The sequence below is a fragment of the Notothenia coriiceps genome, unplaced genomic scaffold (genome assembly GCF_000735185.1).
Source record: "Notothenia coriiceps isolate Sejong01 unplaced genomic scaffold, NC01 NC01_scaffold00010727, whole genome shotgun sequence".
NCBI classification, from domain to species: Eukaryota; Metazoa; Chordata; class Actinopteri; order Perciformes; family Nototheniidae; genus Notothenia; species Notothenia coriiceps.
In genome coordinates, this window is record NW_011343428.1 from 153,438 (window position 1) to 167,750 (window position 14,313).

Below are 14,313 nucleotides of genomic sequence, written 5' to 3' on the forward strand. Positions count from 1 at the left end.
GACACACATAACATGACACATAACATACGCTAGTAATTAAATAAAGTGCTTTCTAAAATTCTATTTAGAAACACAGCATAGGCACATTGTTTCACCTTGGTTTTATCTGAATTATTTTATAATTAAAATATTGTTTTAAAATTGCTTTTTATATACTTGTTGTACTATTATATTATAAGTGTATTCAGTATGTCATGCTATTATATTAGCCTATTATACTACAGCCTAGGTGAGACCAGGGTTAGTTGGCACACTTTTCACCAACTGTATTTCTCTGGCAAAATATATGATAGAATATTATTACCAGCTAATGACAGGCTAGGGTCTCAGCTATATTGTGTTTTAATGTCAACAATTGATTTGGGGTTTAAGTAATTTCGGGCGTTGGCATTTTCACCATGTTGAGATGCTATAGTTACATGAAGATTAAACAATGTAAACCATTTAAACATGCAATACAAACAACAAAACCCAAACTAACATGAGTGTCTGCCAATAAAACAACATTTTAAAGCATTAATGAAAACGAATGTAAAAATACTTTTTCCATTGGCCTTTCAAAATACCAATAAGTAATTAACAAAATAATATTATTTTCTAATCTTTGAAAAATATTTGGAAAGGGGTGATAAAGTGAGGGAGTTCTTAAACTTACCAAAGAGTTAGAACATTTAAAGGGAAACAATATACTAAGAACATAAATGGATAGGTACAAATATTCACTTAAGGTCTAAATTATGTTATTCTTTCTTAACAACAATCGACTTAAAGGAACATTTTTACATTTTATGGGGTCAATCATTCAGTCAAACCTGCCCTGGTCACCAGGGAAACAGAGGAAATAATAGGAACCAGTTGGTGGGTGCGGTCAATGTTTGGGGGGCGGTTTACAATGTGAAGCCTTGAATGTGGCAAACAAAAGTGTATGGCCATCCCATTCATTGTCTTGTTTCCTGAAGACACACATGACTGCATGTGTTTCATTGGATAAGACTTTCAGTTAAGACTCTCACTATGTTGCTCATCTTACTTTGCCAACTATTCTTAAAATAGATACACACTTACAGGATCTGACTTGTGGGGGAAAAGACAAAAATAATTGAGTATAGGATCAATATAATAACACTACCATGCAGGTTAAAACTGAATTAATTGATATGGTATGATTGCTTAATCCCTATAAATACCTCCTGGTTTTCAAGTAGAAGTACTTTGAGTTGTCATCATTATTATGCTAGTATTCAATGATAATGATTTTACACTTTTCCCAAAGTTGTAATTAATTATATAATTCACTTTTTACACTAAAAAGTATACATGTAGGTGGCACTCAAGTCTAGATGGAAAATTAAGCAAATATGGCAACTTCTGTTCTTTTGTATTATCTTGTTGTGTTCAACTTGAACATTTTATTTTATAAGTATAATATGCACAGAAAAAGGGAAGGAGGGGAATACAAATGAAACCCCAGGGCCCCTACTGGAATCGGTTAATTAGCCAATTAACAAGTTTCAATAATGTATTTATTTATTTATAACTTGTAAAATCCATCACCAAAGAAAATCAAAAGCTTTAATTAGCATATGGTGTCACTTATGTAGAAGGTGTTTTAGAAAGCTCTGAAACAAAATCTAGTTTTTCAGTATATCAAATTCATGTTTTCCTTGAACAAGTTTGAATTGGCTTAAATTAGGACAAAATACAGCACCCTTTGGTTCATTGCATCGCCAGGACATCCAAAGAGTTGAGCATGCAATATCACATTAATACACAGGGTGGCAATACAATCTTGCCTTCACAGTCTGTCCACAGGGCTAAATAACGTTACAGTCCTAAACGCTGCTTTTCTGAAGAAATTATGTTTCCACTTCAACTGTGGGAAATACCCCCATAAATTCCAGTGAGCAACCTGCCGTGTTTACACTAACAGCCCACTCTCTGAGGACGGGCTCCCCCGTGTAGGAGGGGCGGTAGCCTGGAGTTTTTCTGCCCTCTTGTCGTCACGCTAGCCTTTATAGAGTCTGTACCCGCCGGCTGGACCACCGTCTCCCTTGAACCCTTACCCTACTCTCAGTACAAACCAAGCTATTCTGGGTAGAGTTATCAAGAAGATGGCTACGGACAGCTTTGAAATGAACGGTGATGCCGACCGAAATGGAGAGGCGGAGGTAAGTTAATACCGGTGTTAGTGACAAAAGACAGCGTAATGTAAAGCGTCCCCTAACATCCAGGGCTGCTCAGACGGGGTAAAATCCTCTCAAAAACAGTCACAAGTAAGATATATTGATCGGGTACAGCGGATATCTATTGTCTACTGTTGTTTCCCACGCATCCTAACGGTGTTTGTTTTTTGACCATTGTTAAAGTGTCACTCCGTGTTTGGCTTTGAGGTCATTAAGCCAATGTGACCGGTTAGCAGATTAGCATTAGTTTCTATTCAACAGATAACGTGTGTTTGTGTTGTGAGCTGAGTTTGCCTTTGTTGCCCTGTTCTCATCCTCGGGGCTCAGTTTACACTTAATGATGACACAGCAGACCATGTGGTGGCTGTAAGTTAGATCCAACAAGCATTGCTCTGTAAAGGAATCCACCTCCAGGTGTACCAGGGATATGATCTGATCGGACCTAACGCTAAATAGCTTTAAACTGTGCTTGTTAAAACCTGGTCACATTCAGGAATGTAAAAGCAAACTTACATCTGCTCTCTTAAACAATAAATATGTGTGTGTTATTAGTCTGACTGTCACAGGGTCTACACTGGCTCCCCTTTATATAAATGGTACTGTGTAGTGGTGGAAAGTAAATAATTACATTTATTCTGTAGTAGCCTACTGTAGCCTACTTAAGTACACATTTGAGCTACTGTCATTTTTCATCATCCTTTCGAGTATTTGTATTATATACTACTACTCTATACTACTATACTACTGTAGTTTTTGTACATTTGGAAGCACATTTTGTACTTTTTACTCCACTACATATATTTTACAGAGTTATCTATTAGATACTTTATACATTCAGATTCTGACACACAATACTTAGGAAAAACCTTTAAAATATGATTATTCGTATATTGAACCATCCAAAGTTATATTTAAGTAACAAAAAGCATGAATGAGTTAACAGAAAATTGATGGGCAGTCGTTTTGCTAAGACATTTTTGGTTCAAAAAATGTTTCACAGTTCCAGCTTCTTAAATTTGAAGATTTGCTGCTTTAAAATATTTTTTGTTTTTTCTGCTATGAGTACTTTTAGTCCTAATTACTTTAAATATAGTTTTCTAATCGTACCTAAATACTTTTACTTTAGTGCCACTCTCAATGCTTTACTTTTACTTTCAATTTAGTATATTTACAGTGTTGTAACTTTAACTCAATTAAAGAATATTAATGTTTTCTTCCACTGGTACCATGTATAACTAATAATAACCTCAATGCGTAACAAGTCATCTATGACTATATAATAATATAATTTAATCCGTTAATGTATTCAAAACTGTTAATGGGAAGTGGTCGAAGTCATCATATGCGTCTACTGGAAATCAATTACAGAAAACAATTGATCCAGCCTAATTCTTTTTTTATTATTGTTCGATTGTTCAAGTTATTATCATCAATTTCTATTAACTTGTCTTTTCATTTTTTCTCTTTTTAATTGTAATATATTTGGCTTTCCGAAAAAGCTTTAGATGATGTCATCATGAGCAGCTATAGGAACATGTAATAGACTAACCAATAGATAATCCAAAAAACAATCATTGAATCGTTAATTGATGTTGAAAACATCTGCGTGTTCTGTACTTCCATAACTTATGTGCTACAATTTAAATGTTTTGTTTTGGGCAGCAAGCCGTTAACAAAAAATCTAATAAATGTCACTTGTATAACCCAATATTGAAAATAATGTATCAGGCTTCACACCCACAACCAGCAAGAATCCAGGTTCTCTGAGAAGAGAACATAAAAACCGCCACCCAAAAACCACACCACATAGGGAACACATCATAACCAACGTTTAAAGAAAGCTCTCTCCTCCCTAGAAAGCACCGTATTTATAGGAAGCTATACTCAGTCAGACAGAAAGTGAAAATGAAGCTGTAACAGTACAATTACATTTAATGGGGGACAGCTAGGGCTGTTTACGATTATGGCTTGCAACGATTACGAAAACAACGTAATCGAAATAAAACGAAGTTCAGGGTAATCAACTGTTAAAAACATACTGTTCAAATGTTTTTTCTCCAATAAATTGATGTTTTCAAAGTAAATGGATAATCGTTTTTAATAATCGTGATATCAATTATTGACCCAAATAATCGAGATTATGATTTTTGCCATTATCGAGCAGCCCTACAAGAAACATCAAAAAACCACTTATCCATTTAAAAAATACAAGGTTTTGGTTTTAGGTGTCGGCACTGATTCCTTGTCTTGGACTAGGTTTTTTAGCCCGTTATGCATACTAAACTGATATACCATCTCCTGGCTTATATTGAAGTTTCTTCATATGGTGGAGCACCTGAGACTATAGCCTTTAATAACCATATCATACAATGGAGCAGCCTTCTTTTAACATGAGAAGCTCATAACAGGGCAGAGTATAACTGGTGGCCTGTAGCCTGGTTGTTGTGGATGAGAAATTTTAAAACAATACGTGAAGCTTGAAATTAATTTTAGTTTTTTTAAATAGCCCTCACATGGGCTCTGTAGTCTTGCGGTGTGATCAAATGCAACTTTTTGACCAAGACGCAGGCAACGTCAGGGCCACGCACATCCCAGGTCACCACTGCTCCTTTGCTGTCGTCAGTGTGTCTAAGCTTAAACATTAACGTACACTTATAGCCGAGAAATGCAACAAGGTCAGTTGTTCTTTACTCCACTGCTAGATCCCAAATAAGTCTTCACTCTGATTCCTCTTCTCCACCTGTTGAACCTTGTAACTGTAGTTTAGTTTGCCCCGTCACCCTGAAGACCAGCCTTCGCTTCATATCTAAAACTCTGCGGGCTCGGGAACCTAACCACATACTCTCACCTCTCTTTGCTCCTCTGTGGTTTTGGAGGCCCGGCTCGTTCATCTGTGATGTGAGCAGTCCTCTCTTTAGACGGGGCCCGGGTCCGAGAGCGATGGGCCCCAACGTCTGAACCCAAATCACCTATCGGCTTGGCGGGGTACTTGGGCGAGCGGTGCACATCCTCTGCTCGCCCACAAGCTTCCCCCTCCCCATCTCCTCCTTCCCTTCCTATCCTCAGTCTTACTTTTATACCAGTCGTCCGGTGCCATGGAGACCAGTGGTCCATTTCTCCTTACTAAGTCTTTCCTTTCGGCCAAGCTAAAACCTCTCCTATTCCTCTCAGTATTTATGCCTGTCCATCTTGCGTCTGTCTTCGTCTCTTATCCCCACACATACGCAACAGATACGTACAGTTACATACGCTTTCGTACCCCTTATGGTAATCTGAGTACTCGCTACAACTTTTCCAACTCTACTTCATCACTTTCATCCCATCAAAACCCGTTCTTTCTGTCTCTGCGCCAGCTATCTGTATAAGTGCTTGTTAGACAGAAATATTACATCATTAATCTGTGATGTGTGGNACGTTTAAAGAAAGCTCTCTCCTCCCTAGAAAGCACCGTATTTATAGGAAGCTATACTCAGTCAGACAGAAAGTGAAAATGAAGCTGTAACAGTACAATTACATTTAATGGGGGACAGCTAGGGCTGTTGACGATTATGGCTTGCAACGATTAACGAAAACAACGTAATCGAAATAAAACGTATTCTTTTTTTATTATTACTTTTTTTTTTTTTTTCAAATAATTTTTTTTTTGAATTGGTTTTTCAGTTGAATTATACTTAAAGCTCAGGGTAATCAACTGTTAAAAACATACGGTTCACATTTTTTTTCTCCAATAAATTGATGTTTTCAAAGTAAATGGATAATCGTTTTTAATAATCGTGATATCAATTATTGACCCAAATAATCGAGATTATGATTTTTGCCATTATCGAGCAGCCCTAGGGACAGCTATTGACTCTGACACTGCTGGTTTACCACAAGAGCATCTTTTTCCTCTTTGGCTTGGTAGTTTCCTGAAGAAATAAGAACGCTAAGCTGAGCCTCAGTGTGCGGCAATGTCGACCTTTACACAAGGGGGACATTGTTGCAATCTCTGAGCTACGAGATGAAACCCTGAGAACAGACCTAAACTCATGACCACATACCCTGGCTTCCTGTGATGTGATAGTTTTGTTTTTAGTTAACCATTAATTACAGTCTCATTTCACCAAAGAGACAAATGTAACCCATTTCTTTACTGTTCTACAAAAAGTAGGGAAAATGATTCTTGGACAAGTGATGGTCTTCCAGACTGTACCATATGTGGTTTAACGTATGGTGTATTTACTGAAACCGGATCGAGGTCATTATTGCAGTTGCGTGACCTGCTCAGTGGGTCATGGTTGTTCCTGTTTCAATTTAGCCACTGTTCACTTTCACTTCCACAATTTTGTTTGATAGAAAACTAAATTAGTGGAATTGCACAAATCTGGGTTATAGTTTTGCCGTCATGCTGATCAGTTGCGATCAAATGTATTGTCATGGTTGAGTTTTAAACATTATCTTATTTTTCAAACTTATCCCGGGTCAGCTTTGATAAAAAGGTCACTGTTCGAGTTCACACAATTATTTCTAAATGGAAAATCTAGGCTGAAAAAGAACCCCCGCATTTCCAGCACTGTATTTCCTGAGAAGGTGACATCATTTTTCCACACATATAAAACTCATCATGCTTGCAGCAGTGCGTTGTTATTTTGTCCCATTCATTTAAAAACCTTGTTTACACAATTTCAGGAGAAGAAAGCAGGCTGTTTCCAGTGTTAGAGTAACAGTGGTGAAAGTGAAGATACTCAATGTGTTTATTTCTATTACATCAGTACACTAACAGAGTGGGTTCATTTAGAAGTGTCGTGAGTTAGACCACATCTCTTAAGTTTAAAGAGTGTGTGCACACATACATATGTTTAAGCTGTAAGGGAAATGATATGACTCCATTGTGATTAAACTCACCAATGCTGCGGTTAATATTGACATTTCTTACCAAATGTACAAATATGCAACCTTGCTCAGCTGACAGAGTGGACCTGTTTGAACTTATCTGTCATTTAGCCTTTCTAATCCATTTCTCCTTTTTCTGCCTCTTTCCCACTTAGTAGAATTGTTTGTATTTATGCAGAGGGTGGAGTTTGGCTTAGACCGGGGGGGTGAGGTTACATTTAATAAAAATACCTCAGACGCTACATCACAAAGTAAATAACTAACACCTGATGACAACATATTTTATGTTCATGAAATCTACCATAATTGAGACATTAATATAGGAATGGAATTACCACATTTCTAACTGTCAATACTGATGTCATGGTTTATGTTTGCCTTTAGGTCGCGCTGCGAGGCCAAGGGAGAACGCCACAGGGGCCTCTGAACATGAACCATTATGCCAATAAGAAGAGTGCGGCAGAGAGCATGCTGGATGTAGCTCTACTGATGGCCAACGCCTCACAGCTGAAGGCTGTGTTGGAGCAAGGACCCGACTTCACCTTCTATGCACCCCTTATCACTCTCATTAGCATCTCTCTCATCCTACAAATCATAGTGGGAGTTCTGCTCATCTTCATAGGTGATTTGAGAGTCTCCAATTTCTTATTTTCCAGGCTTTTATATATTTAAAGAGATCATTGAAATATATAAAATATATTGTGTTGGTCCTCTGTCTTCTACTGCAACATTGTGTAAAGTAAATGTGAGATCATGTTTACTTTGTCCAGATTAGCTAGGTGTGTCGACTTGATTATAACAATCGTTATGTAACAAAAGGAATTGCTTTTGTGAAAATCCGTTTACAAATTCAAGGCAGACAACTCTGTGAAACTCAATACTTAAATCTCCCATGCTATGTGATACTGAAGTTACACATGCACACCCATTTAAGTCACAAATGGGACTTTTTGAGCCCACTGTTACAGGCAAGGGTCGGGTCAAAAAAACGTGTACTTGTTACAATGTGTGTGCATTTGTAACTACACTGTCACATGGGAACACAACTAACAACTGCTGTTCATTGATAGGATTTGTCGGCTAATCATTCTCTACAACTGAAACCATTTTGACTAAATTGGATATGAAATGTCTCATGCTGTTGAGTTTTTACAGGTCTACCAACGAAGAGAAAGAAGCACAATAATATTTACGCTTCTCTGGGCATATAACCCTGGGAGCACATACATATCAGTGTGCTCACTCCTCCTTTGACTCCTTATCTTATCCTAACAGAGAATACTGTTCGCTGAGTTTAGATAGTCACAACAGGAAGAAGCGCCTCTGCTGTCAGCTGTTTACAGTTTTAAAGAGCTCTCTTGACTTTTGGAAAATAAGTCATGTCTTGGAGATTTGCCTAATCTGAGAGGGTCGTTAAAAAAACAAAACAGACCTTCTCTTTCTAAAAAAATAATCATTCTCAACCCAGCAAAGCATGTAATGTCCTAATGGAGGAAGAAACAAATTATTCACCTGACTAGGCAAAACTAATGTCTTTCCTTTTTTCTTTTTACAGTTAAGTGGAACCTGAATGATGCAAGCATGCACTTTAAGCTGAACATCTTGGAGAACACCACCACAGCCTTCGTCTTTATCATAGTCGTGGTCAACGTCTTCATTACAGCCTTTGGTGTACAGCGGCCCAACCCGAGTTCTTGATCACCCTTTACACGACTCTACATGCCTGCTGATCAACTTAGTAAAGAAGGACCTCCACATTATTTACACAAATATGCAGAATATTTATTCCCCAAACTAAGTGGCATTGCACTTCCATTTTTGTTGACGTCCTAGGCATGAGACTCTGGTAATTGGTGTGCGTGTATGTATGTATGTATGTATGTATGTATGTATGTATGTATGTATGTATGTATGTATGTATGTATGTATGTATGTATGTGTGTGTGTGTGTGTGTGTGTGTATATATTTGTGTGTGTGTGCGTGTTAGAGTTCCCTTCCTCTGACTTTGGACAAGTTTTCGGTCTGTATTTATTTCATGTGGCCATCAATCAGTTTGTTACCTCATCATGCTCAGGTTACCGATGCTGATAAAGGACTGCCTTTACCTATGTAAAATGTTTTGAAATGTGTCAGTATCTGTCAGTCTAAACCACAATTTATGCCTGCGGCCTTAGGGAAAAAAGAACATAATCACAATAGCATAACCCAAAAGACATCCTTAATAGTAAATCATGGACCATGCTGCTCATGAGGCATTACATGATATAAAAGCTTTATTACTTTGGGGGAACATTTTAAACAGTTTACACTTTCATAAACCTCAACCAATCAAATGAAGTGGACCTTACATGCTCTGTTTTGTGTGCTGTCGAAAGCCTTGTGTGTTTTGTTTGACCCTGTATATATTAGTTAAAAACGTTAAACTACTGCAGTATATAGTTGACGTGGTTACTTTTAGGCCTTTTTAAATCACTTTTTTAAATGACCAAATATTTCCAAAGCTTCACATGATCTTGTATACTGTGACTTCTTTTGAAATACATTTTATAAATAAAACTTCAGAAATTATAAGATGTGTTTTTTGTCCCGTTTATTCTTATCATGCATTTTTATAAAAGACCAAAGTCTCAGTTCAAACGATGGCACTTCTAATTTAAGGCCTTTGTACGTGACACATTACACAAAATGTAACAAACCACCAGGCAATGGACATCCAAAATCAGTTATCAATATTTCCTTTTAGAATAATAATACAAAATTGATTCGTACAATAACAACAAAGTCATGCACATTGAACATTTTTAGATTTTCTTGGTATTGGCTTTTGATACCCTGAAGTCTACCCCAGCAAGAGACCATTAATAAGGAGACAGTCGTACCACAGCACCATTATGATAGTTACTAGTATGTTCTCTATGTCATGGATTACAAACAGCCTGAGAAATACCAACTAATTCTACCTATCTGTGTAGAGTAAATTAATACAATTTATTAAATTATTGACAAATAGTCAACCAAAAGGCACAATGAGATTAATATAATATCCACTCTATCTATAAAATACAATATCTATAGCTGTGAATTATATACAAATTTGAATGCACTTTAACGCTCACAAACTGAGTTTATTAGCTCCTTCTATGAGATAGAAAAAACAGGAGTTTCAGTAACCCTTCGTGTATTCAGCAGAGGCTAAATGCTGAAGGCATTTCTGTAAGAGTTCACATCCTGCAGTAAAACTTAGAGTAAATGGTCTAAACGTTGAACGGGGAAAAGAAAATTAAGAGATAGTAAATAATTGTTGGATTAAGTCGAATTTATACTAATCAAAAAATCTGGTTATAGATGCCACGAAGTAAGTGGCAGTGCCTTAACCGTATATGTGTTGATGGCCACTAGGGCCAATTCCATCCTTGTCGAGGGGAGTGCTAACCTTCTCTCCTTTCATACAACACATAGAGAATAAGTAACTCCGCCCTATATATACCAGGGCATACGGAACCTACTTTTTATTACGGTGTAACTTCAGAATAGGATACTAAACAAAAACACATATATTAGACACACATGGTGAATATTTCATTCGTAAAAAGTTCAATTACTGTTTAATTTGTATTACGACTTACTTATATTACGACTCTTCATTAGACATTATTTATGTTTTGGGTAGCTCTTCCCATAATGCGCACTGCATTATGGGAAGAGGTGGTAGCGTGTTTCATTGGCGGAGGGAATCACGTGGTTGCAAAACTCGTCTAAAAGTGTTATTATACAGACACGGCTCAATATAATGTCTTGCTGTTAAAACGCCTTATCCCGTTTTCTGTCTAAATGTGAGCAGCAGATTTTCGGGAAGCTATTATGAAAACAAGACAAGCCAACATATGTGTGCACTGCTGGTGATGTAGTTCACTTTTAGCCACAAGAGGGCAGTATTGTTCCACCAATGCTGAGCATCATGGAGTTGGTTTCTGAATACATTTGGGGAGAACTTTTAAGTTGTATGCTTGACATCAGTTGGCAATGTTATTCATCATCACAAAAAAAAATGTTTTAGGATATTCTCAGTACGAAATTATCATTTCTGCATTTAAGGATAGTTATTATAGGACTGCAAAATACACCAATTAATTGGAGGCTATATTTAGCTTTGCTGAAAATTGACAATTTATAGTCAATAACATACTTCCAATTGTAAATATTTATTTATGTCTAATTTTGACACTATACTATGTTTTTCTTGTTTATTTGGTTTGTAAAAGTTATTTTGTTCCACATTAAAAAGGTAGTGAGAACAACTTCTTTAATGAGCTTGTTTTTGATTTCCCTGTGTTCATGCCATGAGTGTATTCAGTCCCATTTGCCAACTTAAATAGGTAACAACATGTGAGGAAAACAGAGCAAAGGGCCAAATGTAGCTCTATGCCTAGGACTAAATACCCCATATTCCTCATTTTAGACCACAACCAGAATACTTCATACAAGTGTGTACAAAATGAGTATCAAATCCTGAAAATATATAGTGTGCTATGCTTTGGTGCAATTCATAGGAGCAGAACTGCTGAAGCACCTGGTGCGAAGGAGTCGCCCCCCTCCTCCCTTACTTCATGAGGCCTTCTTCAGTGTACCATATGAGAACTTCCTGAGCTTTTCGTTTCAAACCCAGAGATGCCATCCCGAGGGCCCGGCTACCTCCCGTCACTTTTGTCTCTACAGAATAAAAGACACCATCTTTGTATCACTGAATGAACACCATTAAGTGAAGTAGTATGTTCAAAGCATGCGTTCTTAAATTGGTAATAAATACCCAATAATACTGACAATATCTGATTGTTAACATTGCAAAGGTTATGTTGAACAACTGGAAAGTTACTTACCACTGTAGTAGTAAAGTAAAGCCATTCCCACTGCAACGCTGAAACAGCCCAGAAAGAAGACCGGACCTGGAAAGAGGTTAGCATAACGTAAGAAATATAATGAATTATCTGTGTACTTCTCAGCATTAAATGACTACTCGTCACACTAATGGCATATTTTTTTTCAATCACAATGACTATCATATACATTGATCATGTTAGGATTTTGCTGCCCATCATTAAAGAATAAATAACTAGCATCTTACCTCTGTCATTTAGAACATGTCTCTGTTGTTGGACACGTGGAATTGTGAGGGGATCTAAGGAATCTGGAGCAGGGCGGATAAGAATACAATGTAACATATACTCAAACAAACAAATAAGCCTATTCTGTGATATCCAAATAATGAATAAATAGCTTACATAATATAAAGGCGCTGTTCTTGGGGACTAACCTCTGAGGCGCAGCCTGGTAGGCAAGCTGTAGTAAACTTCCTCCACATGCAGGTGAAGAGCTCTGTAGAACTCCCTGCAGGCTTCATCTCCTTTCCCCTGCAGGTGGGTCAGAAGCTCACCCACTCGGACACTTGTAGACACATCCAAGTTTCTGAACTGGATAACAACAGTTATTACAGGATATCATTATATATGGTATATGGAAATGCTTGCTAACACGTCTTGCCCATGCCAGACAGGAAGGTCCAGGATTTTTTGATTTCAATACGTTTTCATGTTGTCATAAACTGCTAATTGCAAGACATAATCAGAAGCGTTCTGTTCAAAGAAAGAATACTCATGTACCTATGTAACAAGACTATCAGGTGCTTGACAACAACATATTCTAAATACAGTGCTTTTTTTAATGTAATGTCACATAATAAAGTACATTAACTTAAATATATAAGCGAGTACAATTAATGTACTTGTTGAAATATATACTTTTAAGGCATTTGCACCTTCCTGCAGTATATTATTGATTATTTTCCATGATAGTTTTACTCAACGTCAAAGGGAAATAATGAATTTCTAACACATTGAGATTTATTCCACAACCATAGTTACCAATCATATCTGTATATAACATTCTGCATAAGAACCTACTACAAGTTTATAGAATATAATGCATTATAATAGTCTTTAATTGTTTAGCACCTTTCATACAATAATTGCAGTCCAATGTGATTCACAGTAGACAATTGACATCTCATGAAATAGTCACAGAAAATGATAGACTAGATTCCAGCACAGTAAATACCAGCAGTAATAATAGTCAAATAAAGTATAACATCGACAGGGATGCTTCCCTTTGCAGTACACCTTAAAACGAACTATACACTGTGCTACATCTTTGTGTTCATCTCTTCCACCTCTGCCTGCTTGTGACCCAGACAGTGAGGAACTTTGTGATGAAAACTTACTTTGGTGGCCTCCTTGTCTGACAGGATCTGCGGGTAGATCCTGTTGAGCTGCAGGATGATTTTGTCCAGCAGCTCTGTGTCCAGTCTGCGGTCAGCTCTGAGGAAGGCGCTGTCCGCCAACAGCTGTTCATGGAAACTGTCTGTCCGCGTTAAAAGAGAGACGTTTAAAACAATAACTCGGCACATCAGCGATACATTCAAAACACTGTCTGACAACAGGATTGCTGGTTCATTGGAAAGAGAAGTACGTTTGCGGTAGCATAGGTCTGAATACAGTAAATAAGTTTGACATGATCTCAAGTCTCTAATCGTAACTGTGACAGAGTGTGAGAAGACATATATGGTTGGTAATCTATCTAAACATTTGCAAATCGAACATTTAAGCGTGTTACTAAGTGCAAATGTGTCGTTAAGAAACTTTTTAGAAACAGGACTTGACTGAAACGCTACATTGTCATTGGCGAAGAAGGCAACCTTTGAGGTCGTTAGCGCTGTTATAATGTTCGTGTTTTTGGATCAAATGGGAAGAGATTAAACCAAAACAGAATGCAAACAGTAACCTTTGTTAAGATAAGGGTAACTAATTTCTCGTAAGGAAAGACACAAACCTCCCATTGTGGAGTCCCCTCTGTCCTTTGTTTGGAACGCCCCCTGACGTCACCGCGCAGGCAGGGAGTGGCTTACGTAAACGTCTTCAAAAAAGGAAAAACAAAAACTTTCCTTTTCACCGGAAATGGTAATAGATATGGCAAATCCCAGATTAACGAAATAAATGCATTACTTTATACAAATGCTGAGATGTATTTACAATAAAACGAGACAATGATCTCCAAACTATGGCTGAACACATTATTAAACTGTTTCGTTGTAAATTTCAGAATTTAAAAGGGTAAATGTAACGTTCAAATTAGATCCAACTTTGTGTCGTATGAGACTAGAAAGTGCATGTATACATGAATTCATTTCTTAGTCATCAGATAGGC

The 14,313-nt window shown here is 37.2% G+C and overlaps 2 protein-coding genes across 2 annotated transcripts; one reads left to right on the forward strand and one right to left on the reverse strand.

Moving 5' to 3' along the window:
* Positions 1-1,911: 1,911 nt before the first annotated feature.
* LOC104946160 (ninjurin-1) lies at positions 1,912-10,063 on the forward strand. Its single transcript, XM_010771928.1, has 3 exons — positions 1,912-2,168; positions 7,440-7,677; positions 8,611-10,063. Exons 1-3 carry the CDS (start codon positions 2,112-2,114, stop codon positions 8,751-8,753), a joined length of 438 nt encoding a protein of 145 aa, XP_010770230.1. The 5' UTR covers positions 1,912-2,111; the 3' UTR covers positions 8,754-10,063.
* On the reverse strand, positions 9,630-14,042 carry card19 (caspase recruitment domain family, member 19). Its single transcript, XM_010771927.1, has 6 exons — positions 13,939-14,042; positions 13,331-13,470; positions 12,368-12,524; positions 12,179-12,241; positions 11,934-11,999; positions 9,630-11,766 (listed from the first exon to the last, which is right to left on the reverse strand). Exons 1-6 carry the CDS (start codon positions 13,943-13,945, stop codon positions 11,657-11,659), a joined length of 543 nt encoding a protein of 180 aa, XP_010770229.1. The 5' UTR covers positions 13,946-14,042; the 3' UTR covers positions 9,630-11,656.
* Between the last annotated feature and the right edge of the window lie 271 nt (positions 14,043-14,313).

What these genes read in the sequence shown, in the direction of transcription:
- LOC104946160 (XM_010771928.1), top strand. Translation starts at nt 2,112, where the DNA reads ATGGCTACGGACAGCTTTGAAATGAACGGTGATGCCGACCGAAATGGA. An exon ending in ACCGAAATGGAGAGGCGGAG is followed by an intron (nt 2,169 to 7,439) that starts GTAAGTTAATAC and finishes GTTTGCCTTTAG; the next exon opens with GTCGCGCTGCGAGGCCAAGG. An exon ending in AGTTCTGCTCATCTTCATAG is followed by an intron (nt 7,678 to 8,610) that starts GTGATTTGAGAG and finishes TTCTTTTTACAG; the next exon opens with TTAAGTGGAACCTGAATGAT.
- card19 (XM_010771927.1), bottom strand. An exon ending in ACATGTTCTAAATGACAGAG is followed by an intron (nt 12,000 to 12,178) that starts GTAAGATGCTAG and finishes ACCTCTTTCCAG; the next exon opens with GTCCGGTCTTCTTTCTGGGC. An exon ending in TTTACTTTACTACTACAGTG is followed by an intron (nt 11,767 to 11,933) that starts GTAAGTAACTTT and finishes TTTATTCTGTAG; the next exon opens with AGACAAAAGTGACGGGAGGT.